This window comes from Eleginops maclovinus, chromosome 10, assembly GCF_036324505.1.
Source record: "Eleginops maclovinus isolate JMC-PN-2008 ecotype Puerto Natales chromosome 10, JC_Emac_rtc_rv5, whole genome shotgun sequence".
Classification (NCBI taxonomy): Eukaryota; Metazoa; Chordata; class Actinopteri; order Perciformes; family Eleginopidae; genus Eleginops; species Eleginops maclovinus.
Genome location: NC_086358.1, coordinates 4301704 through 4329657, shown reverse-complemented (window position 1 = coordinate 4329657; position 27954 = coordinate 4301704). Strand labels below are relative to the sequence as shown.

At 42.4% G+C, this 27954-nt stretch overlaps 2 protein-coding genes and 1 non-coding gene across 3 annotated transcripts in view; all 3 read left to right on the top strand.

The window, feature by feature from the left end:
- Positions 1–22116, top strand: part of fam20cb (FAM20C golgi associated secretory pathway kinase b) — a 50750-nt gene extending 28634 nt beyond the window's left edge. Inside the window, exons 4-11 of the mRNA XM_063892455.1 lie at positions 12958–13050; positions 17116–17231; positions 17788–17968; positions 18979–19088; positions 19542–19623; positions 19870–19929; positions 20394–20544; positions 20673–22116. Coding sequence (XP_063748525.1) covers positions 12958–13050; positions 17116–17231; positions 17788–17968; positions 18979–19088; positions 19542–19623; positions 19870–19929; positions 20394–20544; positions 20673–20780 — 901 coding nt within the window. The 3' untranslated portion in view covers positions 20781–22116. The remainder of the gene's footprint in view (positions 1–12957; positions 13051–17115; positions 17232–17787; positions 17969–18978; positions 19089–19541; positions 19624–19869; positions 19930–20393; positions 20545–20672) is intronic.
- Positions 16580–16652, top strand: trnar-ccu (transfer RNA arginine (anticodon CCU)). The gene has a single exon. It is a non-coding gene; the product is annotated as a tRNA-Arg (tRNA).
- A 2998-nt stretch (positions 22117–25114) lies between the features above and the next one.
- On the top strand, positions 25115–27701 carry foxl3 (forkhead box L3). Its single transcript, XM_063893615.1, has 3 exons — positions 25115–25316; positions 26335–26503; positions 26613–27701. Exons 1-3 carry the CDS (start codon positions 25117–25119, stop codon positions 27069–27071), a joined length of 828 nt encoding a protein of 275 aa, XP_063749685.1. The 5' UTR covers positions 25115–25116; the 3' UTR covers positions 27072–27701.
- Positions 27702–27954: the final 253 nt, after the last annotated feature.

The window sequence follows — 27954 nt, the reverse complement described above, 5'->3', positions numbered from 1 at the left end:
AGCCCCTCTTTAATTATTCAGCATACAGTGACATTATAACTGTATTTAAAATGTAGGAAAATACAACTTGACAGAATAAATCGAGCACAACATAGCATATAAGATAGAAAGTGGTTTATTGTTTCATATATTTATTAATTTTGACACATTATACATACAACAATGAACTGAACCCAGAATATATTGCAGTGTAGGAAATTACTAGATAGAAATATATGTTCAATTGAAGAAAAATAAGAGCTAAATCCATTTATATAGCGTTTAAAAAATAGCAAGAAAATATGAATAAAACAAGATAAATATTAATGAATAAATATATCAAATAAATTAGGAAGATGATTTATTCACAATTAACTAAAAAGAAAAAAGTTACATTGGTTAACAATTGAAAATAGATTGCTAAATAAAATAACACATTTAGATCAAAGATGAAAAAAGACAATAAAGATAAAAATATATTTTAAAAAGTATCTTATCTTAAGATGTAAATCTATTTTTACAATAAAAAAAAACGCTAAATAAACGAATAAAATGGATATGAAAAGAAATATTCCCCCAAAAATTATAAATATATAAAATAAATTAAGAATCTGCAGCACACTCACTATCGTTTCAAAAGTGTTTCCTTCAAATGATGAGTGACTGAAGAGAAAGCTCTTGAGATCAAAAGCCTATTGGTCATCCAGGCATTTTCCCATGAATAAGTTGATGTCATCCATACCTGACCTTTAACCCCCCCCCGAGGCGTGCACCTGCGTCTCATTACAGCAGACAATAGCAATCGTTTTTCCAACCCTACCTCGAGGAGCCTCACGTTTACATGGATGCTCAATTCCAATTACACTGCGCTGATTGCAAAGTCGTCACAAAACCTGCTCAATGGCACACACACACACACACACACACACACACACACACACACACACACACAGGAAAGCAACAATGGCCGCCTATTGTTGACGCAAGGAGAATTTCGAGAGGCTACATCAATCTTGTCATCAAAAATCAACATGCTTGTGAGTCTGTGTGTCGTGTTTGTGTGTGCAGCGTCAGTGAATGTGTGTGTGCAGAAATGAGATTCACCTTTTGGTCGGAGCGAGGTTTTACTGGACTGTGGGTCGATGGATCAATGTTGAGTGGAAGGCACACACTCAGCAGAGCCAGAATAGCCCTGCAAAGGCCACAGCAATCAGTCTTAGCCCGACCTGTCCCCTAATCATCCACAAGAGATTCTCTTTCTGAATGGAGCTTCTTCTTCTTCTTTTTTTTGCCACTTTAAGCTCTTCCAACAGGCAGCAATTACAGATGTGGGTAATTAAGTGTGATGACGCATTCACTGTCCATATTAAACCGTGATTGTTATTTACCAGCAGACAGTATGAAAGTTACAGCAGCAGGTTTAAAGGGACCCTATTAAGCTCATTGTCAGGTTTGTCTCTGTATTCTGTGCCTCTACTATGTCTTGTTTTATGCTTTAATGTTCAAATAGTGCTTTATTTTTCTCCTACTGCGTGTGCAGGCTTCACTCTTGTGTACATTTGAGCCTTTGCAGACCATTTATATGCACACAAACCTATATAACACACTACCGGAAAGCTAACCCCCCCCCCAAAAAAAATCAACCATAATGGAGCCCCTTTAACTTAATCTCACAATGCTCAGGGCATCAGATGTAATCTCAGTGCTTGTGTTGACCCTGAATGAGCAGTACAGGCTAAACTGCAGATTGCTAGCTGGCAGGCTAGAGTGACGAGTAAATAATAGTGATCCAAAAATGACAGGCGTTCATCAGGAGAGAGGGGCTCCATAATAACACTGAAGCGGCTCTCTCTACTCCATTCAGGCTGACTTTCCTTCTGCCTCAGAGCAAAACCTTGGTCAGCCAAAGGTCCTTCAATCCAGTAAATCTTTAAAGACTTACTGGGCTTCCTTTTCAATATCAATCGTACGTAATTGTTACTATAGTGGCTGTTGGTTATTCATAGAAATGGCACACAGATTTCAGTCTCATTGTCGGGGGTTTTAGCCCGCAGCGATTGGTTTCGATAATGGCTGGTCTGTATGTGGCTAATCAGTGCGTACTAGAACGTTTTTAGCATGCTAACCTGTGAAACTAAGAATATATACCTCCTTATCATCAGCAATACACATTATCATTCTGAATCAAGCCGTGGAATTACTTCAGGTTTGTCGTATGATGCCGTCAAGACTTTTGTAGGTTAACATGGGAAAGAGACGCCTGTAAAATAAGCAGTTTTGAGATCTTAGTACAAACTCTTTTATATCCCTTCTTCAAATCATTCATTTGGAAGACTTCTAAAATGCACTAAAAGCTAAATCCAAAGTGGTGTTTTCCCCTCTATTTGTCTATATCCAGTTCTCTTTATACATCCAGTCGGACATGTAAGCATGCTGATGTTAGCATTTAGCTCAAAGTACCACTGTGGCTCAGTAGGCCTACAAGCTCGAGCTGCTAGCTAGTTTCAATCTACGTTATTTTCTATGGCTAACACCACAATTTGCAGTATTTCAATAAATCAGCATACTGAAATTGCATAATCCAAAGAAGTCTCTGTTTCCTTCAAAGGAATTGGAGGATTCAGTCTTCCCCCTGCTCTTGAGAACTCGTTCACCTAAGAAAGAAATCACTTACTTATTGAACGGTGCATCCATAAGTACTTCATTATCTAATCTTCTCCCCTCGACACGGTTTGAGTCCTGAAAATTGTACCCATGTATCACAGTACATACAGTAGGCTATTTCAACAGCAGGATTCAGCTCATATAGGTGCAAATACAGTCCGTATAATTGTGCGGCATAATGTGATTACTTGGTCACCGAGCCGCGTGCTGCGCTGCTGAGCGGCTCCACGGCGGTGGCAGCGCTTCATTGATGCCGTTTTGGTTTTGAATGCTGAATGAATGGTGCAGATTAAGGATCATCTTTTATGCCATACGGGGAAAATTCATCATCGCTCCTTCCCACTCACGGAGACACACGCATGTGTAATCCACCTCTGCTTTAGAAATGGAGATTAGGAAACAGTTCAGTTGTCCTCTTATACAGTATGGCTTATATGGCAATCCAATGAGGCAAGTTTACATTTCCATAGAGAGATGCTGCATGTTTTATCGTGCCTTCATGTTTCATTTCTTAGTTTGTCTATCAATCTGTCTGTCTGTCTGTCTGTCTGTCTGTCTGTCTGTCTGTCTGTCTGTCTGTCTGTCTGTCTGTCTGTCTGTCTGTCTGTCTGTCTGTCTGTCTGTCTGTCTGTCCATCTACCAATCCATCTACCCATCCATCTATCTATCCATCCATCCATCCATCTATTCATCTATAAGACTAACTTTCTATCTATCCGTCTGTCATGTACTACATCCATTTCTTTACCTCGCTCTTCTTTACTCGGACCCATCCATCCTTCACTCCAATTTGTTTTATTCAACCCTTCGTAGGTGGCAGGAAAGGCATTAGGCGTTTTGCAATGCTTTCTGTAATTCCATTCCCAAATTCATTTTTTAATCCAGGACAATTTAATTAACTTCCTGGTTTCCTGCTGGCTTTGATGCATTTGAGACGGGAAAAAAAAAGTGATTGGACATTTCCAAGGAACATTCCATCACTGGGAGGAAGGGCGATATCTGGAAGTGCCTCGCTCTTCTCTTCTGTGGACGCGCCGCTGTGCTCAGTTAGCCGCGGAAAAAAACGTATTCCAACAAAAACATCAGGCCGGGGATGCTGCTGTTTCCAGAGCAGTAGATTCAGATGGAGAGAGAAGCTGACAGCCAGAGATGGAAGTGTTTCTTTCTCCAGTAAAAGACTCAGAGAGATTTTAAGGAAGATAGAGGCGCCGGGCTGAGAGGTGGCGCCGCGTTAGCACGTGTTCTGTCGAGGCGCAGACATCCTGCTGTCAGAGGCGGCGGTATATCTGTCTCAGATTATGTTGCACTGATGGCTTCATCTTTACGGCCTGTTTATCTGCTCACAATATTTACAGGAGGATGACATGACAACGGCTCAGGAGAGGGAGAGGAGGAGGAGAGCTCCCTGAATATTATTGTGTGTGTTTAGACGCTTGTCTTTGTACGTGAAGTATTCAAAATGCTCTTGTTTCTCTCATACTGCCTGTACCTCTTTTCACCCTCTGTCTTGCCTTCTGATTGGTCAACCGCTTAGTGATGTCCCGCCCCTTAGCCTATAACGTACAATGTGTTGGATTGCCAGCCAATAGAAGCAAGATTGTTGCATAGTGAAGTCATTATGTTCCGGAAGTAAACAAAGCAGTCAAATGGAGGCTGTTACAGTCACTGTAATGGTGACATATGTAGTCCAAAAGGTATAAAGGACTACAATTCCCAAGGTGTAAAGGCCTGTTTTCTTTGTTACCTGTGCAAAAAGTTTGTTGTTTGTTGTTGTAAGGCGTGTAGTTTAGTTTTAATTCTAATTATTAGTTATTTGTTTTGCTTCTTTTTGTGATTCTGATTCTGAAGCCACGACAAAGGCGTTTCAGGGAGTGTGTTCCAAACTCCCTCTGGAAGGACCTTTGGGATTTGAGCCTTTGCCAACCATTTACATGCACACATCCAACCTTTCTGTCTCTTGCCATCTGAAAAGCCTCTCAATATCAATCTGGTTTCACGTCTTCTTCCGGCGTCCTCCTCCTCCTCCTCCTCCTCCTCCTCCTCCTCCTCCTCCTCCTCACTGTCTCGTTAAACCTCTCACAGCTGTGTTTTGCTCTGTGATTTTCATTTAAGACTATTCTCCAGCCTCTTTGAAGTGTCTCCAGATTGAAAGGGAATCTGTTTTGTTGTGAGAACGTCGGCTATTTATTCAGGATGCCTTCATTTGCATGGCGCTGCCCCTCAGGACTCGTAGGCTGAACTTAAATAAAAAAACAGGATGTAGTTTCATTTTAAAATCATCTCCATTGCAGGATTCATTATGTATTGACATTATCTTTAATCACGCACATTGAGATATGAATGGGAGATGCATTTAACATGAACACATAACAAAGTGTGTGTGTGTGTGTGTGTGTGTGTGTGTGTGTGTGTGTGTGTGTGTGTGTGTTGTCAGTATATCTCTTTATTCTTTCATCACTTGCCAGTATGTGTCTGTGTACCCTATATATCTCTATTTGTGTCTCTCTCCTGTGTCTTTCCTAATCTGTCCCTCCCAAATGTATGTGTGTGCACGCACCTACCTTTGTGTGTGTGTTTCAATGTGTCAAAGAGACAGACAGAGTGTGTGTGAGAGAGAGAGAGCTGGAAGGAAACAGCTGTCTCTGTGTGTCAGGCCTGGGATCTGAAGGGGTAAGGAAGTAACGGAGGAGGAGGATGAGGATGAAGAGCCCTGCAGTGCCCGGGGAGCTCTGACAGCCATCACACTTAGAAACTGCAACACACGTTATCCCAAACCACACTCGCACACTTCACACACACACCTGGATGATGGTGTGACGGTTGTTTAGAGAGCCCGGGGGTGTTTGTGGTGCGCTACGTACAGATCTTTATTTCATTATATCCGCAAACACCAGCGTTTAGAGGCACAAGCTGAAATCTTTTAGATTTAAAATCACCTGGAGTTATATTTGATCAGCTTTGACTTATATTTTGGGGGTTTTCTTTCTTTAAAATTCTAACTATCATAGTTGCAAACCCACTGAAACAACCAGCAATATATGACTGTAGGACTTCTGATGAAGAATGGCTAATCAGTTAAGCATTCAAATGAGAACTATTACTTTAACCCTAAGTGACCATTTCTTTCCCTTATCTCTTATATTTCCTTAATTCCTTCATAGATCTATATTTCATTTAAGGCAGATACTAGGTGCACCCAGGTTATTTTTAGATAATTGCATTCGAATATAATTAATTGACACCCTATATTATAACATACACACCCATTTTCAAATATACAAACCTTTGCAGCACTTTCCAGGGTTTCCTTTCATCCTCCCTTTCTCTTTCTGTCTTTCCTTTCTTTCTTTCCTTAACTCTTTCCGTTTCCCTATTTCCTTTGGTGTTTGAGTGTTTCCTTCCTTCCTCCCTTTCTCTTTCTTCTTTCCTTTCCTCTTTCTGTCTCTCCTTCTTTCCTTTCCTTTCCATTCCTTTGATCTTTCAGGATTTCCTTGCATCCTCTCTTTCTCTTTCTGTCTCCTTCCTTCTTTCCTTTGTTATTTCAGGATGTTCCTTCCTTCCTCCCTTTCTATTTCTGCCTTTCCTTCCTTTCCTTAACTCTGTCTCTCTCTTTCCTTAACTCTTCATGTCCTTCTTCCCTTTGGTCCCTTCCTCCCTTTCTCTTTCTTCTTTCCCTTCCTCTGCCCTTTCACAACACCAAACTGTCCTCTCCATGTATCACCTACTGATCACTTACTCAATAAACCAATCGGTCACAGATTCTCATTAGTCCACCAAACCCTTCTCACAGACCTGAGGACACAGCGCAGGTACACGGTAACACGTGTCTTCAGCTGGTACGCCTGTCTCATATTCTAGTAAAGTGCTTTTTTTTTCTCAATTCATCAAATGTCATTGCTCTAAAGGTCAACCTTCACATGTGTTACGCTTGAGATAAAACAATGAACCGCCTCCTCTCATCTGCAGCTTCCCTGCGGCGTCTTCTCTTCTGTTTGTTGACCCATAGGAGGGATTTGCTATCATACCCTCATGCATTTAAAGCTTACCTGCCTCTTCGCAGCTCACACAGCCCTATGAAGGCTTCTTTCAGTATGTGTGTGTGTGTGCGTGTGTGCGCAAGTAGGATCCTATATTTGTGTGTGTGTGAGTTTCGTGTGCTTTGCCAAGCCTGTGGGTTTGACGGATGATGTGTGACAAGTGTGTGGAGTCAGCCCTTTGGTGGGAACCCTCTGGGACTGCAGGACGCCCTTGTCCCTTTTTTTTTCTTTTACAGCATATTTCTTTTACAGTGCAGGCTGTGGCCCACAACCACAGCTTTGGGCTTATGGTGATCGATTGGCAGACTGACTTTGAAAACAAGATAAAACTGTGCATGCTACGCCCTGATGCACTGTTGACACGCTGATACTTTGGGTATTATGCATCACCTTGGGAAAGATAGTCGCTCTCAATGTAGAGTCAAAGGAAACATGATGTTTTGTTTACATAATTCGGCTGTAGGAGAAACAGGAAAGAAGAAATTGGATGGTGTCCAAAACTGTTAGACCGTGAAAAAGCTGAGGAAAAAAGAAAATAACACTGTATTTTTTGTTGTGTGCAGGAATGTACAGTGGCTCATGTATAATGCTGAGCTGTCACTGCTCTCTGCTATGGATAACTTGCACTGGGATGCAACGCTGAAAGAAAAGCATGGATTTGGGATATAGCGGGGGGAAAAAATCCCAACTAGGAGAACACTTTGCATATTCTAAGTTTTGATAAATGTATTATAGCAAGTTAGCCTTTACAATATATAGTGTCACAAGTTAAAGAAGCGCCAATTACACATGAACCTCCGTTTACTCAGCCTGTTGACTAATATGATTCCCTTTTGTATTGCATTGTGGGAAATGCAGGAGTTTGACCTCAACTATAGCCCAACAATCTGCATATTTCTGCCTTTTATTGCTTCAGTTTTTATCATTCTTGTTTAATTATTTCCATTGCAAGTCTCCCAGCTTTGTGGAACAGCAAGACTAATTTGCTAGAGTAACTGAGCTTTGATACCAAGCATGACAGTTTAATAAAGGGAACAAAACAAAAGTAATCTGTTTTGTTGAGAAGAACATCATGATTTCGCTTGAAAATTGGACTTGTTATCTAAGAGAAAGATAAAGATCACTCGGTTCAAGTTACACATGTCTTCTGGTTTCCAATGAGGCAGAAACACTGTGCTCCAGGCTGGAAGTGTTTGTTTGACTTTGATTCGAAAGGTTTTAGTGATATGCTTTCCTCAAAACACTCTTGCTTATTCAGTTGTGTTGTATGGAAACATCATTTTAAGGAGTCCAGTCCAGTTCCAACTCATCACTGACTGCAGGGCTCCTGAATCATATTCGGACGGAGTGGATCTGAGCGTATTTGTATTTGCAGCTCGAGGCTAAATACCTTTCTGATTTGATGTCAATAACAGGGCAGAAGGAAATGCCTCTTCCTTACTTCCCCTCCTTCCTATCTCTCCATCCCCTGCTGGTGTTGCAGAGGTCAGCTATGCACTGTTTTCCCAGGTAGATTTTCCAGATGCAGCGCTCTCATTCACCTTTATATTCTCACACCGTGGTGTGTTTCGCTGCGAGACCTCCATCGGCTGCTGGAGCCCCTCGGAGCGGGGAGCCAAGCCAAGAAAGTGTCTGACCACCCAGTGTAAACTATGTGTTTACAGAGAGGCCAGGGTCACACTGGGCATGCTCAGATCGGTACGTCTCACCTGCCGCCGGTGATAAAAGATCTGAATGTTGGCGCAGCAAGCCGGATAGAGAGGCGCCATCAAACTCCTGTAAAATACACCCTTTCTTCTGCCCTTACATAACAGTTCTACTACAAGGAAGGAGAAGAAACTAGCGCTTCTCCTGGTGATAGATAGACTCATCATTCAGCATAAATCCACGGTGGATTAGTAAATATTTTAAAAGGTTAAGCTCAGCCATGCAGCCCAAAGTAAAAGGGACGAGTAGATTTTGAGTTACCAACATCTGTGTCCTCGGAGCTCAGTGCATACTGTGTACTCAAACATTTATAGACTTTATAATGTGGTCATGCATTTATGTATGTTTCCCCCTGCCTTTACGGGGGCGGCACAGCTTCCTCAAATCAACATGCCCCTAATGGTTCGCTTGATCAGAACACGCTCAGACTCGGCTGAACACAGGTGCTGCTGTTTAAGGATTCAGACGTCATGTTACGGCTGCAGGGTTGGGAGGGTTACTGAAGAAAAAAAAAAAGCTATTCTGTTTTGATTACCAGTTACCTGTAGCAAAATGTAATCGTTACCTGATTACTCTCCGTTCATTTTGGATTACCTCCATATCCAATGCAAGTGTCTGCAGTGTATTATGTAAGACAACAGAACAATGTGACCTTAGGAAAGCAGAAACCAAGATATTAAGGATCAAAATGTGTGTATTTATAGGAAAACCTGCCTTTCATTTAGCATATTCAGGCAGTAGCCTATGAAACACACACTGCAGTTTAAAACAGCAGAAATGAAGTCTAAGCTGACAGAAAATGCTCCATTTTAGTTTAACACACACAGTTAAGCTCACACACACTCTTTTATGAACATATTGGTTCACCTGCTGGATTAAAAACAGAACAAATGAACCGAAGAAAGTGAAAACCGTGAAGCAGATTCAGGCAGTAGGCGTATGGATTCACACTTACAGTATGAGCCTACAGAACAGCACAGTTTACAGAGGAGGGACGATGCTTTTATTAGAAACACTATATGCTTTGTAGTATGGTTTTTTTGTTTTATGTCAAAGTAAGGACTCTTTCTTTCAATTAAAAACATTATAATCACAACATATTGCATAATTTAGCAACAGTTTGCAGTTTTACGCAGTTAAATACATGCTTTTAGACAGAAAAACAGACAGACTGCGCTTCATAAACACACTATTATTGATTTTTAGTGACATAATCCTGCTAGTAATCCCTAATTTTTAGAAATGAAACAGTAATCTGTCTTTGTTAAAGCAACTGTCCGGGTATACAGTTGCTTTTTTTTTTCATCCTGATTGCATAATCGCGTAATAAGTCATCCATTACTCCCCATGCCTGCCTATTTGTTAGTTTAAAAACCTCTAAGGAGACATCTTGTGTCCTCTTCCCTGTCCCTGATTATCCTCTCCATTTAACTCCAGTGCCATTGTCACTCTTCAGCTTTCTTCTTCCTCCCCCCCGGTCAGTGGGGGGTGTCATGCCACGCTCTAAATAACTTTATTGACATTTGAATTGGATGTGGATCACGGTAATTATCCAGCCTTCCTGCTTCCTGGCTGGCATTCAGTGTGAGAGGGGAGCGTCGGAGCAGCCGGGGCCACAGGCAGAGGCATTAGTATCGAATGTAAACACATGGTGGTTTTCACATGTTCTCCTCCTCTCTCATATTCACTGAGTCGCAGGAAAGCAACGACGCATAGCACGCCTCATGGAGCTGTGTTTTTGGTGCATATTGGAGCTTTGGTATTTAGGCGATTCCCCCCTATATGTATGAGACAGCAATGTAGCAGGACTATGTGAAATATGCTCGTGGACTTCTTTAAAGGCAGAATGACCATGAATCCTCTCAAGAGAATGTTTGCTCATGCTTATCCTCTGAGATATCTCCATGGCGACGCTCCGGTACGGTCAGCACAGCCGTGGAAATACTGGGAAGTTAGAGCGTCACCTTATTACACACTTCAATGGAGTATGGTTACAATACATAATAAAGGGGCTTTCCTGATCATGGGCCAAAGTTCGTTCACATCCTCACGTCTTTTTGCGGACAGATCTGCTGTTTTTAACGGACTTTTCTATTGATTAACCTGCATTGAGGTGTCAAGCAGAAACTAGTCTTCAGTTGTTTATCGACAAGCACAAGAGAAGAGTTAGCTTAGCATTAAGAGTGGAAACAGGGGGTAACCCTGCTCTGTCCAAAGGAGACACAATCTGTCATCCAGCACCTTTAAAGCTCACTAATTCAGGAAGTCATCATCAAGTCTTCACTGGAGATACTCAAGAAAGGACAAACGCATATCTGAATTGTAAATGGAGGATATTGGGTAAAAAGAGACAGTTTAAAGTCCTTTAAAATCTCTCTTTTTTAAAGAAAACGTCACATTAACACTATGGATCATGTTAATGTGTGATCTTTAGAGGCGCTGGTGGGTTATTTTTTACTTTCAGACAAAGCCAAGCTAGCTGTTTCCAGTGTCCAGTCTTTATGCTAAGCTAAGCTATTGGCTCTAGGTATATATTTAGCGTACAGTGCTGTTAATCTTCTCATTTAACTGATGTTGACCAATCCCTTTTAAAGACCAGCCATTGTCAAAACAGAACAGGTAAACCTTTCGAAATGAAGAGTAAAGACCTTATTTCTCAGATTCACTGCTTTAACCTCAGACTCACTTCACTTTTATGAACCTTTTTATATGATAGCCTCCAAAAAGCATCACTGTGTTATCTGCCTAAGACTGGTAATAACTTACCTTCACTTCATATGTTGGACGGAATGATCCCGTCCTGAGCTGCCCCGGTGTGCATAGACACTTTCAAAGTCAGTATCATTTTTCCTCTGTGTGGAGCGAGGGCTGTGTCCCTGAAGCAAGGCTATCCAGGAGAAGAGAGCGATACAATCACCAGACGCTGCTCGGCCTTTTCCTGGTAACGGCTGTTAGGAAGTGAGGGATGAGCAGGAGAGAGGGAACTGAGTTGAGAAATGTTGAAGGGAAAAATAAGCACAACATGTACCGAACTAAATGATGATTTACTTCGGTCAAACTTTCACACATCTGCCGAGAGATTGAAGGATGGAGAACGATGAGAGGAATACAGATAAAGTGAGGAGGACATTTTTAGTGGATGAATGTGTTTCTGGGCTCCGTGTTGCGTTTGGTTAATGACTGGTGCATATGTCAGCCGTGCAGCTGTGCAGTTACAATCAGCCAGGCAGCTGAGGAAGAAAGATGGAAAGGAGAGAGCGAGAGAGAAAAGGGGAGAGGCGCACACACACACACACACAGATATAAAGTATTAAGAAGAAAGCAAAGAAAACTGTTCTGCCGAGGGAGAGGAGGCGAGATAGTAGAGGATTTTTTTGAGCGAAATAAACAGAGGCATCCGGAGGGAATAGAGAGAGAAGGAGAGGTTGCCAAGATAGTTTCCATTCTTCTCATCCTCCCTCAACTAGCTGAAGCAGAAATGGCAGAGGCTGCAGTCCAAATCATTACTCTCAGCTGCCTTCCTGGAAAGTATTTACTGTTGTCAATACAAAACAGCAAAGAGAAGTGTATGAAAGGGAAGAAATAACTCAAATATGCAGCGCCTCGGTGGAAAGATAGCTTTTTAATGACGCCGTGGATTCCTGAAAGACATTATTTTCTAAACCTGGCCCCTTCTCAGGGAGCCTTTTCACCTCCTTTGACTTGGTCTTTTCACCTCGGCCGTCCTGGCTGTCCTGCCCCATCCTTGGCCGTCCTCCATCAGCTCTGGGTTTTAAGCCTTTAAGAGCCTCTTTTCCCCTACAGTAAGAGCTTTACGGCCCGAATGTGAGTGGAAAGCAGTTTTTTTTTGGGGGTGGGGGTCAGAGCTGGACTGAAATAGGTACAGATCCAGAACAGGAGGAAGCGTGTGACCTTCGAGTGTCCCGGCTTCTTGTTGCCCCACAAAACATCCACAGTATCTCCGCCCTTTTGTGAGGCAAGGACACAGGTTTATTGTGTCTCGGTTATTGCTCACGGACGCTGTTTTGCAGTGTTAGGTACACAGGTGTAAAGCAGAAGGGTTTTATCACAGGCTGAGCCCCGGTGGAGTGGTCTTGAAGACAGGGATTGATTCAAATCCAATGCATCAATATCAATGTGTACCCTGCTAAATACTATTGAGTCCTGTTAGTAATTCCTTGTCTTGCATTTCTGCTTCTTGTAAAATACAGATCCAAACACCTTTTGTAAGCCCAGGTAACAATGAAGCAGTTAGCAGATATCAATAATCGATTGATCCTGTAGGTCTTTTGCATCGAGCTTCTTAAAGGTCAACATTGTCTTGTCTTCTGGACTGAATAAACACTTTCCCCAGACATCCATTTGGGACTCCTGGGATCTTATAATGGCTATTTTTGGTCACTGTCACACTTTACACAACCAAGAAAATGATTGTTACACTCAGCTCTAGTTCAGTATGTCTCTTTGTCAGTGTGTGTGAGGGATTTGCATATTGCTGACTGTCAAAACCTCGGCTTTGCACGACAGTCATACCTGACCTCCATTCTTCTTTTTTTCTGTGTCTCTTCAGGCAGACCCGGGAGCAGGAGACCCCCCCAGACTTCTTCTATTTCTCCGACTTCGAGAGACACAACGCAGAGATCGCTGCCTTTCATCTGGATAAGTAAGTCACCGTCAGCCAATCTCAGTTAAGAGGGGTGGGTCCTGTTATCTGTGACACCGTGTTGTCACACGTTCATCTGTCTTCTCTGTAAAGGCTTTTCAACTTCTTGTGACACAGGGACATTTTTAACCACAGGCAAGTAGACGGGGCAATCAGCTTTTTCTAAATCATTTCAATAATAACTTTGAAAGTGCGAGCTACACTACTCTGGGTTTTAAAAATGGTTGTTTTGAATCTACTCCGGCCACATTTTGAAGGACAGTCTACACAACACTGCTGCTGCTCAGCCTAGTCTACTAATAGATTGGTCAGCTGGTTGGCTCTGTTTGGTCAAACGCTTAGAGATATCAGGTACAAAGTGATTGAGTGCTAGCCAATAGAAGCGCAAGTGTTACATTGTGATGTCACTATGATACGACAGTAGAAAAAGGAGTCCAATGGAGGCATTTTTGAGCGTCTAAAGCAGTGGTTCTCAACTGGTCAAGCCTCAGGACCCACTTTTTCCTTCGTCAATAATAAAATAAAAAGACAGACTCAGAGCCAATCCTGGATCCCCGTTTCTAGTCTGACATTTCCAGTCAAATTTCGGCCTTCAAAATAAAAGTGGCCTTCAAAATAAAAGTTTGACTTTCTTTACAGGATTTCTTTTCTTTCCTCAACTTTTATTTTTTCACTTGCATAACTGTGACCCACTCAAAATGGACCCACCAGTTGAGAACCACTGGTCTGGAGGGAACTTTGGGATTCTAGCGCCTGCAGCCATTTACATAAATCCCCAATATGGCCTCTTTAAAACTTAGTTCTTAAGCATTTGATTATCGGAATCATGCTGGACTGTATTTAGAAGAAAAAAAGATATCGTCTTTTATACTCCACATACTCTTCCTTCCTTGTCAAACCCCGGTGGCTACATCACCCTCAGAGGGCAGCAGTGGATGTCCGGTGCAGGGACCGCCTCGATGACAAACATTTTCAACTAAATGTGGAAAAAAATCCAATGTTCTTGAAACTGCTCTTACTCCTTCAAGCCCAAATGCTTCTCTCCATCCCAGAGGACCAACGTCCTGCAGGTTTGTGTTTCTCCCCTGATTGCTAATTTGCTTCTCGTTGTGTCAGCTCATTGACCACCCGGGAGGAACAAAACCCTGCAGAACACCAAGCCTTAATTTTACAGTGAAGCTTAAAGATGGGTGCAAGATACAGGTCCACGTGTGTGAACGCTGTTTCTCTTGCACGCCCTGCATGAACTCATATTTCCTTGGCGCTTGTTTGCTTCTTTTTATTTTGACTCTCCCTTCAGAAACTCTCCTTTGGTGTGAGCCGTGCATGAGGCCATGAGTCATAGAGAATGAATGCTGCCCTCCCGCAGCTAGCATCTGACTGAACAATGAGTGCAGCTTCCTCGCTTAGCTAACCACCACGCTCTTTGACTCCTCCGTCTTTACAAGGCTAAAGCTTTACGGCCTGCCCCTCTGCCTGCCCTCCAGACTTTAATGAAAAGAGAAAACCTCACGAGGCCCTGCGATCGACCCGAGAAAGAGATGAGTTTCAGCGGGGTTGTTATTAAAGTGGACCTGACGTCACTGTGGCTGTGTGTAATTATGAGCAGGGGGGGGGGGGGGGGGGTGGCGTGTGAATGCTGCCGATACCAGATGATTGTGAGGTCACATACACACACGTCCAGTCACATCCTCGGCGTGTAGCGATGTTGAATCTGCTTTCCCTTCAGGCACAATGACACAGTTCAGCAGGAGTTATATTAGCAGCAGCTTTCTTTACCCGTCTGCTACACATCTGGTTGCACACACAGACACACACGTACAGAAGAGATGCTCACACACACCCGGCATATGTGTGGGTTAAGGGGAAGAGGAGGAAACCAAAGGCATGAAAAGGCCCTGTGCCCATTCTAAATATAAGCCGGGCAGGGTTTGCCAAAAGGAGCGCTTTATTTTGTCTGTTCTAAATTAGAGCCTGGCTTCAGAGCTGCTGCTGGTGCTGCAGAGTTTCAGGCTGCACTGCCTCCCAGGGGTCTGCACACACACACACACACACACACACACACACACACACACACACACACACACACACACACACACACACACACACACACACACACACACACACACACACACACACACACACACACACACACACACACACACACACACACAGCCACTGTCTCTTCTGATATGGACAACACCGCTTTAAGCATCATTAATTATGTGATTGGATTTAAATGGGAAGAGCACTTGCTGCATTAGGCGATGGGAAAGGAGAGTGAGCAGGTATAAAGACATACAGGACTGACGTGTTCTCAAATGATCTAAACAATTCATGACATATACGGGCGTTTTATACATTTTTCAGATTTTGCATACTGTATAATTCATTACAGATTAAAGAGAAAATGAAATCTAGGGGATTCATATGAAAATATATAAAGAAATATAAAGATAAACAGTCATTATCTGAGCACTTTGCATATCAGAAACGAGAAAGAAAGACTTCCAAACAACAACAAAAAAGATAAATCCCCACAAATCTTTCTTGCTTTTTTACCTGAATTTCCCTACGGGGATTAACAAAGATTTGTCTTATCTCATTTTATGAAAGTACAACATTTAAGTGGTGATTAAAATCGTTTAAAAAACAAAAGCAAACTGTTCCTCCATTTGGCTTCAGTGCACCTTCAGTACTATGTTCCCATTACAGCGAGCATATTAAACGTATAGATTAATAAAGCAGCCATGAGAACGATTATTTATATCAAACCAACTTGTGTGCTGACGCAGGACATGAGGAAAACATGTCTGCTATTGAAAACAAGTTCAAAATGTCCTCTGTGGGGATAGGGTTTATTAACGGGACATGGATGGAGGAGAAAGAGTGATGAAGCCGCACCATGGCAGCCAGGCCCGGGCCCAGCAGGCCTCACTGTGTCCAGGAAAGAGACGCGACTGTGTGCGTCTGTCTCTCTCCACACGCCTTACACTCCTCGACGGCATCATTTATACGAGCAGCTCTTGGTTAACATCTCTCTCTCTCTCTGCTCCATCTTTAATCTCAGCCTCTCTTTCTGGCCCTCAGGCCTCGGCCATTAGGTGTTGTCAGGGGTATCAATTTTTAAAGAGGCCGCGCTGAAGCTGTGGCTGGGTGGTATTGACGACCCATTAATAAAACAACCACACACACACACACACACACACACACACACACACACACACACACACACACACACACACACACACACACACACACACACACACACACACACACACACACACACACACACACAGGAAGACAGTCAAGCCATCTTTCAATAAAACACACACCCGGAAATATATTTCACCAGAAAGCTGGGAGGAAGTTAAAATGTGTTTGATGTAGACTGATAGCCACATAAAAACCACACAGAGGTTTACCACCGGGGGGTGTGAGTATCAGAACAGGACTTATGTCACAGTGCCCCCTTTTGGCAGTAGTGGTGAACTACATCTTCCCGCTCGACCACACCATAGGCCTATCTGCCCCAGTGGCCTAATGGATAAGGCACTGGCCTCCTAAGCCAGGGATTGTGGGTTCGAGTCCCATCTGGGGTGATGTCTTTTCTGCTTTTATTCACAAATACAGTTATCATTGGAGAATTGTTTGAAAATCATAACTTGTTATCCAAATATGTAAATTAAAAGCAACAATATCAGGGTTATTGTCAAATTAGCACCATTAAAATTATCTATTTCTGTTTGCATTAACGCAGTAGATGAACAAACAACTATCAGTGGATTACTTTCAAACTAAAGCAAACCTAAACATCTCCTGATTCTGAAGAAAGATCTGAAGTTATAAGTGTTTTTTAACTATGATGTCTAAGCTTTATGATCTGTCTTATACAGATAAAGATATATTTAGTCCCACTGAATCTAAAGATGTGTGTCATGTCAGATTTATCATTCAGAATTGCGATTTTTTGCAGTGATTGTTTTTTTTTTTGTATGTTAACGAGCTGTGTTTGAGACTTTATTGTGGAGCTGAATGTAACCCCTCAGTTTTTCTGTCCTGCAGGATCCTGGACTTCCGACGGGTCCCTCCCGTGGCCGGCAGGCTGGTCAACATGACGAAGGAGATCCGGGATGTGACACGAGACAAAAAACTCTGGAGGACCTTCTTCATTTCACCAGGTACGAGGTTTTTAGCGACACTAGAAGATATCCTTTAGATTGAATTTTCTCTTCAGTCTCTTTGACTCACTGCGCTTTAGAAGCATCCTTCGAGATTATGTGCTGGTCTCAGAAGAAAATGAATAATGAAATGGCTTCTGTGCAGCCTTCAACTATTTTCTTTCTCATCCTACAAGCTAAGCAAAATGGGGGACAGTTTCCTGCTTCATAGTGCCGTTCTGTGCCCTGAATGACTGTAATATTAATTTGCATGGGATTAGTATTATCTGGGGACTTTAGCTTGCGCCTAAGAAGGAGAGTTAATTAGCGATGCAACTTTCTACATATTATACACATGGAAAACTTTCACAGGATTCAAATTACTGACAATCTCAGCAATTAATACTGAATGTCTCCAGGTAATTTAAATCTTGTGAAGGGGATTTAAGAAGATGTGGTGTGCATTTCAAAAAGAAAGAGGGTGTAGTCAAGTATTTACCACAGAGTTGCATAAAAAGTAATTAACCGCTTTTAAGAAATCAGCTGCAACTGTGTGTGTTCTCTGTCCAAATCTCAGCCAACAACGTGTGTTTCTACGGAGAGTGTTCGTACTACTGCTCCACTGAGCACGCTCTGTGCGGGAAACCCGACCAGATAGAGGGATCCCTCGCCGCCTTTCTCCCTGACCTGGCGCTCGCCAAACGCAAGACCTGGAGGAACCCGTGGAGACGCTCCTACCACAAACGCAAGAAGGCAGAGTAAGAGATCCGTCCGTAACAATCGGACTGTCAGACACTGAGGGATCCACTGAGATGTGCAGCTATCAGAGGATATTTATCACCCTCAGTGACAGGGTTAACTCACAAGCAAGAGAGCTGTGGTGTCTACGTTCAGGAGGATTCAAATCAAGCCCTCTTGTACACAGATCCACACACAGGGATATTTAGGCACTGCATTTAACCTTTTCTAATCCTAAGTCTCTCAGACTGACCTCCATTTACTGTGTTATATATATATTATCTAATTGAAACTGACTGACATCCATAGATTATAAAACCAACTGTACAGATCATGTCACTTAATTACAATCTAGGGAAGATAAGGATCTTAGTTTTCCAAATGATCTCAAGAATTAATTGGAAAAACACTTAAAAGGCGAAACAAGTTGGATTTTTGGTCAAAGCAGATACAGCATAGAAGAAGCATACGTTACAATACATTACAGATAGATAGACAGACAGACAGATAGAAGTACTTCATTGATCCCAATTTAGGAAATGTTTGCGTTGCAGTAGCATAAAGACAGGCATTGTACATTACAATAGAAATGAATTCAATTCAAAATCTTCATGTCGGATTAAAAAAGTACACAAAACAAAAACAAAATATAAAGCAGAATATTATAAATACATTAAGTGTGTACGGTAAAAGGCACAGTGTGGTTTAAGTCCAGCTATCACAGTGAAGCTATGCAGCAGAGAATTATCTGCCAGCCAGAGGTGAATTGTTATAAAGCGTTGTTGCAGTAGAGAAGAAGATGTAACCCCAGTGATGTCAGGACAGCAGGAAGGCTGCAGATCTCTGAGACTGAAAGCCTACCTGTTTTCATTCCTCCTTTGCCAATAGAGAAACTCAAAGTATATCCTTTCTGTTCGTAGCATTTATTTAAAGCTCATGTTCCTGCAGGATCTCGCTGTGTTGAGTGTGTGTCTCTTCCTGGTTTTTGGGTAGAAAGGCATCAGCTAAATGTGACTTTGAACCTCCTCAGATGGGAAGTGGACCCGGATTACTGCGAGGAAGTGAAACAGACTCCTCCGTACGACAGCGGGACGCGACTGCTGGACATCATGGACATGACCGTCTTTGACTTCCTCATGGGTGAGTGTCCCTGTCCTACAGTGGACACTTTTAAGAGGTTGATAATGGGCAAAACACTTATGGTTTAAACAGTTTATTTGTACATTAAAGTAAACATAAAATAAGTCAAATCAACAGGTATTTGTGCTCTCCTCTTTTTCAAACATTTGCCAACTTGTGTAAATGTTAACTGAAGAAGTAATAGATATAAAAAAGAAGTAACCACTGTTTACTAGTCCTGCTTTTTGGTGCAATCATACATTTATGGGACATACTCAAATAAAAAACCTGCAAATGATGTTGCATAGTCATCTGTTGGCAATGGGGGAAGAATCCATGCCTATTAATAGAGGGATTGGTAGATTGATAGAGGGGCACACATGCACATATGCACTCATTCTGGTGGAGAAAAGCTATTACACATGAGGTATGCTACACACGTGTGCTGAGTTGATTACTGTTATTCGCTCACAGGAAACATGGATCGGCACCATTATGAGACGTTCGAAAAGTTTGGAAATGAGACGTTTATCATCCACCTGGACAACGGCAGAGGGTGAGTCACTGCGACGTATCTCAAGAGGCTCAAATTCAGAACAGATTAAACTGCTTTCATGATTCCGCTCTGCAGCAGTGCATCCACACAAGAGAAGGAGATAATTCCAGCAATAATAATCTGCAGGTTACTGTGAAATGTTCAGGGTTCCGTGTGAGCAAAAGAAGCGTACAAAAAATATGTAAGAAGAGGAATTACGCACACAATAAAAGTGCTCGTCTAAACCTCTATCTTTTCCTCCTACAGATTCGGAAAGCACTCCCATGACGAGGTCTCCATCCTGGTGCCGCTGACCCAGTGCTGCAGGTGAGCTCTTCTTCACTGGTGTTTTTTATGTAGCTTCATAAGAAGGATACAGAAGCCCTGAAGAGGATAGAAAGTGAGATAAAGACAGTTTCTGTGACACGTTTTTAAGCCTCAATTTATTTGTGTGAATGAAAATGTTTTTACCAGGATAAAGGTTCTTTTTTTTGGCTAGAAATGTGTTTTAATCAAAGCTTATCCATCAATAACACGATCTAAATGTATATATACAGTTTGTACATTGTGTTTAACGTGCATGGAGAAATTAAAACTCTACTGGAAGAAAACATGAGTGGTTTTACTCCCGTTCAGAACAAGGTAGTGGTGCGCTACAGCCTCTGGTGGCCAACACGAGTATTACAGCAACACACATTTCCACCTGCTTTACAGTTAGTTATAAATATAAGTATCTCTTTATTCTTAATTGCACAAAACCCCTCTGACTCTCTCCTCTCCTCCCCCTGCAGGATCAGGAAGTCGACCCACCTGCGTCTGCAGCTGCTGGCTAAAGAGGAGTACAAGCTGTCGGTGCTGATGTCAGAGTCTCTGGTGAGGGACCGGCTCAGCCCCATCCTCATCCAGCCGCACCTCCACGCCATGGACCGACGGCTACGCCAGGTCAGAGACACACACACACACACACACACACACACACACACACACACACACACACACACACTCCTTAGTTGTCAATAAAATATATCTGACCCTTTCTCTGTTATCCTGGGGTGTTTCTTCGTCACTAGGTGCTGAATGTGCTGTCAGACTGCGTTGAGAAGGAGGGCTACACTTACGTGGTAGAGGACGACCTCCAGGGGCCCGACCGCGCACACCCGGGCCCCCGGCAGAGGTAGCTGTCCCGGGGCGCTGGCAGCAGGATCGGACTGACTCCCTGGAGAGAGGAGATCCGGTCTTTGTCTTAAAAACCCTGAAACTCAGATGAACTCCGTCTGCACTGGGATTTATTTTGCAGGATCATCAGCTGCCTGGAAGTGGAAGCCTGCTGGAAAGGACTTACAAACTTGACTCGTTCTGCACGGGTGACTTGTGGATAAACCTGGGTCGAGGTCACAAACTGAGCTGAGCCCCTGCATCACCTGGACTCCTCAAAAAAAAACACCCGACCGGACTCTAGTGTAGGACAACGTCACCCACCGCAGCACTACAAAACCATTGAAGTCTTGCAAGAGACGCCTTCTCTCTGTTTTCAGGACCCTGTTTTTGAATTCAGTGAATTCTGAGGGACTTGTAAAGTACCCCCCCTCCCCTCTCTCTCTCTTCACAAGCTGAACTATGTGTTTATACGTATCGTTGGTATTGAAGTGTTTCACGGTGGACGAGGAGTTGTCTTAATTATCCAAATTTGTTGATTTGCTGAAAAGATGTTTTATTACTGAGTGTCTGAGTTGTATCATTGGTATTCAAGATGGAAATATTTGAATGGAGTGCAGGTTTGCTCCTGGATTTATCTGCCCATAAATGAGAGTATTTATTTAAAAGAAAAACCTATTTATTATTTGAAATCACTTTCTGTTTAAAGAAAACACAGTGGTGTAATTCCGCATTCGTCCACAAGAGGGCAAACGGAGCACGTGCAAAAGCTCCGTGCCTCAGCAAAATCTCCATATTTAAAATATCTTTAAAAAGGTTAAATTCAAACTACTGTTTCTTTATTTCAATGCAACAGATTTAAAGTACCAAAAGCCAAATGTGACACTTAATAGTTTTATATTTTTTGTTTTGTTTGTAATATATTTGATGTCCAGATGTTGCTGTTGTGGAGAGATTATTTTTCAGGATGTATATTTCATTCATTACCAACAGCTGACAGACTTGAACTGTCAACGGTGCAGTCGCTGGAGGAAAGTTAATATATAAAGTAGGAAACTCTAGTGCCTGTGCAATGATAGAAATACTTGAATGTCTGGTTCCATGGCGGAGAGTTAAGATACGGAGGTCTTCATAAATGTGTGTGTGCTGACTTCTCCATTAAGGGTTTTATTTCCATCGTCCTGTGTCAGGTCAGTTCAGTGTGTGTGTGTGTGTGTGTGTGTGTGTGTGTGTGTGGGTCCATGGAGAACCTTAAGATGGTGTTCTTAAAGGGAAAACGCTTCTTTGTTTTTTATTCAATTTTCTGTTGATTCTTTTTCCATTTCTTTGCATCATGGTTTAAGTGCAATAAAACAAAAATAAGCAGAATGTTAGAAAGCGTCTGTTCTTTATCAGAAGTATGTGCGTTTGCTTTGTTTAAATAGTAATCTCTCAGTGGAAATGGAGAAACCTTCCTCCTTTAATGTAAAAAACCAGACTTCTGATCACTCTAACACCACAGAGAACACACTTTGAGTGGAAAGGGGCTTTTATTTTGAAGGAACCTAAAACTAAACCAACTACTGAAATGTGACGAAGAGTGATGATGAATCAAAGACTTACTCATCAATAGTCTTTCTGTGTGGAAAAATGAGGCACAACGTCACCAAGCTCTAACTTCTGGAGCTCTTATAACACTGATGCTTTATTTTTCAGAACTAAATATGACGACAGACATTCACAGCTTCATTTGGAAACCTCAACAGCTGATTGGAAAGTTGAAATAGTAGTGTAATTGAATGCATTTATGTAAGTTACCTCCCCAGGCATGTGCAATAGTTACATATCTTTTCATGTATCTTATCTTAAGCGCAGTCGGTGTCATTACACAGTGGATGGAGGCGCTGAGGAAGGCTGGACAGAAAATGGCCCTCAGCTTTGTGTGTGTGTGTGTGTGTGTGTGTGTGTGTGTGTGTGTGTGTGTGTGTGTTTACTGTTCCCTCTGCAGCGCTGTGTTTTCATAACCTTTCCTCACAGAACAGCCCCCGGAAACACCACTCGCTAAGTTTACATAAATGCGCGCACACACACACACACACACACACACACACACACACACACACACACACACACACACACACACACACACACACACACACACACACACACTAGTAGACAGCGCTATGAATGGAGGAAGTCTGAGACAACATCAGAGTGACCAGAGGAGGAAACCTCGTCATGGGAGCGAGGAGCTAATCTGATCTGAGCTCAAACAACCAACCTGATACTGAGACCTCCTCCTCTCCTCTGTCCTCTGTCCTCTGTCCTCTTTCCTCTCTCCTCTCCTCCTCTCCTCCTCTCCTCCTCTCCTCCTCTCCTCCTCTCCTCTCCTCTCCTCCTCTCCTCCTCTTTCATCAATCTTCATGAATCAATCTAGTCTGGAGTTAGGTGGCCAAACTCCTGACAGTTTCTGTTTCAATGAATGGATTTTGTTGAATTGTTAATATAATTTAAAAGCAAAAACGTCAAGTTTTAAAAAATAGATTTTCTCAATTGTTTCTGTTATTATATTTTTGCTTAATTGGCACCCAGTCACCCTAAAAAATTCAAGCATTGGCCAAAAAATAACCTATACATTTAATCAATCACCTCTTTATTTAGAAGAGGATTTTTGCTGTGATTTCAGAATATTCTGATCAATAATTTACCTAAAAAAATAATATGAAAGCCGACAGCAAAACCACAATTTCCTGAGCAAAAATAAAGAAATTTAGATGAGTTAGAAACAAAGACTCAGAGACCACTGATCCAGTTTAACTCAATATAATTTACACAGCTTTTCATCAAACCACTTGAGTAACCTGCTCCTGATATTGAGCCCAGTGACCTTTCAGCTGCTTCATTAGCCTGTCAGGAATAAACACAGATTTGCTTTAATGTCTCAGGGTGAACCGAAATAGCGCCTGTAGGCTCCTCCTGCAGCAGCGGGCCACACATGGAGGCCCCGCAGACCCCGGGCTGTTTCCCTCTGTCGCCTCACCGGAGACCTCCAACTGCCCTGCTCACATCAAAACACACATCCCCTGTTCTGCAGACACGGAAACAATTTATGGCCATTACAGAGAATTATAGATAGCATCTCCAAAACTTCCCGTTGTTGACTAAATGTCTGCCACACACACACACACACACACACACACACACACACACACACACACACACACACACACACACACACACACACACACACACACACACACACGAGAAAGAGTTAAAAAAAGAAAATAAAGATGCAAAGGGAACTTGTTTGTTGGTTTGGGGATAGCTGTTTTAAGTACAGTTAGAGAGATTAGGCTATAAAAGAGGCAAAATAAAACATGAAGTGGACCACCCAGAATACAGTTGGGGGGGGGGGGTCGTTTGTCCAACACACACACACACACACACACACACACACAGACGACACCAGGCTGCTGCTTTGAGACTGTCTGCACTGTATGAGGTTAAATGACATGCTACTAATTTCCCGTGGTGTGAGTATTTAAGCTATTGTGGCTTAAATAAAAAATGAACTTAAATCCGGTAGCATGCCTCAAGTGATGTCACTCATCGTTTTTGGCTAAAGATTACAAGTTTAATTTCTATTGGAAGGTTTGGAGTTTAAAACCAGTGAGCTAATAGACCTCTTCTTGATGCTAACGGCTAAATGCTACATTAACAGTGATTATAAAGTAATCATAAACAAGTATAATAAAAAATATCTACATTATAAATTCATGTTTTTGTGAGAGTGTTTTGCAGACCGTGTTAAAATACTTGTCCTTTCTTCCCTGGAAACGACACATCTAGTTTGTCAACCCTCTTGCTAAGTGAGAGGTAATAATTGCTAAGAATTTGTTGTATGATTACCCACTTTTATTTAAATGCAGTCTTTAGATTTAAAATGTAATATGATTTAACGTGTGTTCTTCTATGGTATTGTTTGCACATTAATTGGTATAGTCTGCAATCTTCAACTGAAAATATAATACATTTACACATATTTCATAGGAAAGATGTGCTTTTTACAGCCCCCAAAAATCCCCAAATGATGAAAGAATGAACTTCTAAATGGTCCTAAAACAAGGATTTAATCAGTCCAAACATTGGCCTAAAAAACATCAAATTAGACGATGTGTTTGCAGAAAGAAATCTGTATTCTTGTCTCTGAATCGGAAAAGAAATCTGATGAGAATCAAGAGTGTAAATCCCTCAGAGAGGAGGTCCTGAGTCACTGAGAGCAGCAGGGGGGGGGGGGGGGGGGGAGGAAAGGGGGGAGAGTCAGGGGGTGTTGCAGGCGTCCCATCAGCAGCAGCTCAGAGTCAGCTGGTGGAGCAGATCATGGTGGTGGAGCAGAGCAGCAGGACGGGTGTAGCTGCTGGGCCGAGGCCAGGACAGTCACACAGGACAGATCCCACTCCTCCAATATTGAAGATGTTCAATAACTCCAGCTACCCCTTCAACTGCTTCAACTACGATGGAGACGGATACCCTTCCTCCAGCACGGACGAGGAGAAGAAACTGTGCAGACCTGCGTACAGGTGAGGGGCTTTTAGCAGTTAAAATCAAAGGGTAACTTTTAACTTACAGAAACTCGTATACTTTAAATATAGAGTGTATGTATTATCTTGTTAGGTTTAAGGTATTTATTTGATTAAATCAACACATTTTATATAAACAAAGCCTCGTTTTTTCAGTAGTTTTTTGAGATTTCTTTCACCACTGAAGTTTGACAGTTTTTACAAATGAAACATATGTTTATTTCTTTATAAAACAGCAGCTTTTAAAACGATACCTTTGAATAAATCATATAAATTATAACAAATAAACCTTGCTTTTGGACATTTGCATCATATTTTGAGTCGGTTGGATCATTTCCCTTCTGTGGCGCACTAACGATCATTTTCAGTTGAGTTTTATCATTGAATTGTTCTTAAAGTTGTATTCTTTAATAAACTTCATATAAATGTGTTTATAAACAGCATCCAGTTTTTGTGACTCGAACCTTCCTTTCAATTCTCACAAAATAAACTAAATACATAATATGAATTGATCCGTTTATGAACATGCATGATCGATGCTTTTAAATATGGTGTTACTGTGCTCAGAAACGGCAGCTGTACAGCCTTTGATACAATTGACTTTCAAATGCTCAATTAATCCATTCATCAATTCAATCTGAAATCATGTAAAGTGAATTAACAGTGCAAATGTTTCTATGATTGGGGCTGTATGCACTTTCTGCGCAGTCTAACAAAACCCAAACACATCAATGAGACATTTGTTATTGGAGCGCTATAGAAATAGGTTCAAACTGTCGGTTTTATTTACTGTAATTAGAAGTCATTGAAGTAAAGGGTTGTGTCGTGTTGAATCCAATTTGTTCCGAAGGTGAGGGTCATTACTTAATAAGTGCATGGTATGTTTTGTTCAAATGAGGCCAGAAGAGAAGACAACATACAGAGAAAATAATTGTGTGAGTGTGTGTGTGTGTGTGTGTGTGTGTGTGTGTGTGTGTGTGTGTGTGTGTGTGTGTGTGTGTGTGTGTGTGTGTGTCAGCTACATCGCTCTGATAGCCATGGCGATCCAGCAGACTCCCGAGCAGCGCGTCACTCTGTCGGGGATCTACGAGTTCATCATGAAGCGGTTTCCTTATTACCGCTCCAACCAGAGAGCCTGGCAGAACTCCATCAGACACAACCTGTCCCTCAACAGCTGCTTCATCAAGGTACACACACACACACACACACACACACACACACACACGTATGTCAAAAATGTCATGATAAAAGTCACAGTGAAAGTGATATGTCTTAATCATTATAAATGTCCTGCAGGTTCCTCGGACAGAGGCCAACGAGAAGGGGAAGGGAAACTTCTGGACCTTTGCCACCGGCTGTGAGTCCATGCTCGACCTGTTTGAAAACGGCAACTTTCGGCGTCGCCGGCGCAGGAGGAACATGAAAATCGGCTTCCGGGATTCAGCAGAAACCCCGTTCCACCCTCTGGAGAGCCACAGCAATCAACACATACCCGCATCCCGGCGCCCCGAGTCCCCCCTCTGCCCTTTGAACCCCGAGAGGCCGAGGCCGGGCCCCCAGCAGCAGAACCACCTCCTCCCAAACAACACCCAGAAACCAGAATCAGAGATCAAATTCAGCATTGACTACATCCTGTCCACTCCAGATCCTCCTCTCCCCGGGATCAGATCCTCCCACGGGCCCCTCCACACAACCGGGCCCCCAGTTCACGTCCTGGAGCCCCAACATCTGAACCTTCACTTCTGGACTCTGTAAGCAAAGCAGACACTAAACCCATTCGTTCATTACGTCCACAACTGGGAAGTATCACAAGGACATCCAAAGAGAGGAGAACCCCTACGAGAGGACTTTAAAACTGACTTGAAAAATAAAGGAGGAACATTTAGAGGTACAGTAAAGTGGGAGGGAGAGCAACGTCACTTAGAGAAAGCACCATGCTGTCATCCAGAGATAAAAGGTGAAGGGTGAAGCGTTCATGCTGTCATTACGCTGTATGTGCAGTGCTGACATAGACTAGGTTCCTCTCTATATGATCCGTGAGCAGTATGATTATGTAACATTCCTTGGATTATTTAGATCACACGTTGAGATGGTTTTCTCCATAAATAAGTATTTATTCTGAGTCCTCTGCCGACTGTCATTATTTGTCATTTGTCACGACGTCTTCCATATTTTATGACGCATAGAAATACTCACTTTCCACGAATGAAGTTGCTGAAAGGGGCGGCTGTGGCTGCGAGGGCGTGCGATCGTCTCTCGACTTTCTTTGTGGGTTCGATCCCAGCCCGGTCAGTCAACATGTGGATGTATCCTTGGGCAAGATACTGAACCCTCAGTTGCTCCCGATGGCCAACGGTGTGTGAGTGTGTGTGACTCGTAGTGTGTAAAGCGCTTTGAGGCGTCGAGAAGACCTGATAAAGCGCTTTATAAGTACAGTCCTTTTACCATTTTAAATCCTTATCATCTTCATGCTCTCAAAGATACAGTTGATTAAAACTCATTTCCTAGTATTAAACTTGTCATTCATAATATTTTGCACAGTGAAACTATATCAGACCTTTACTACAGAGGCATTTTGACATACAAATCAGTCATGGTACAATATCAGCGTGTCCAAAGTCCATCAAACATAAACATT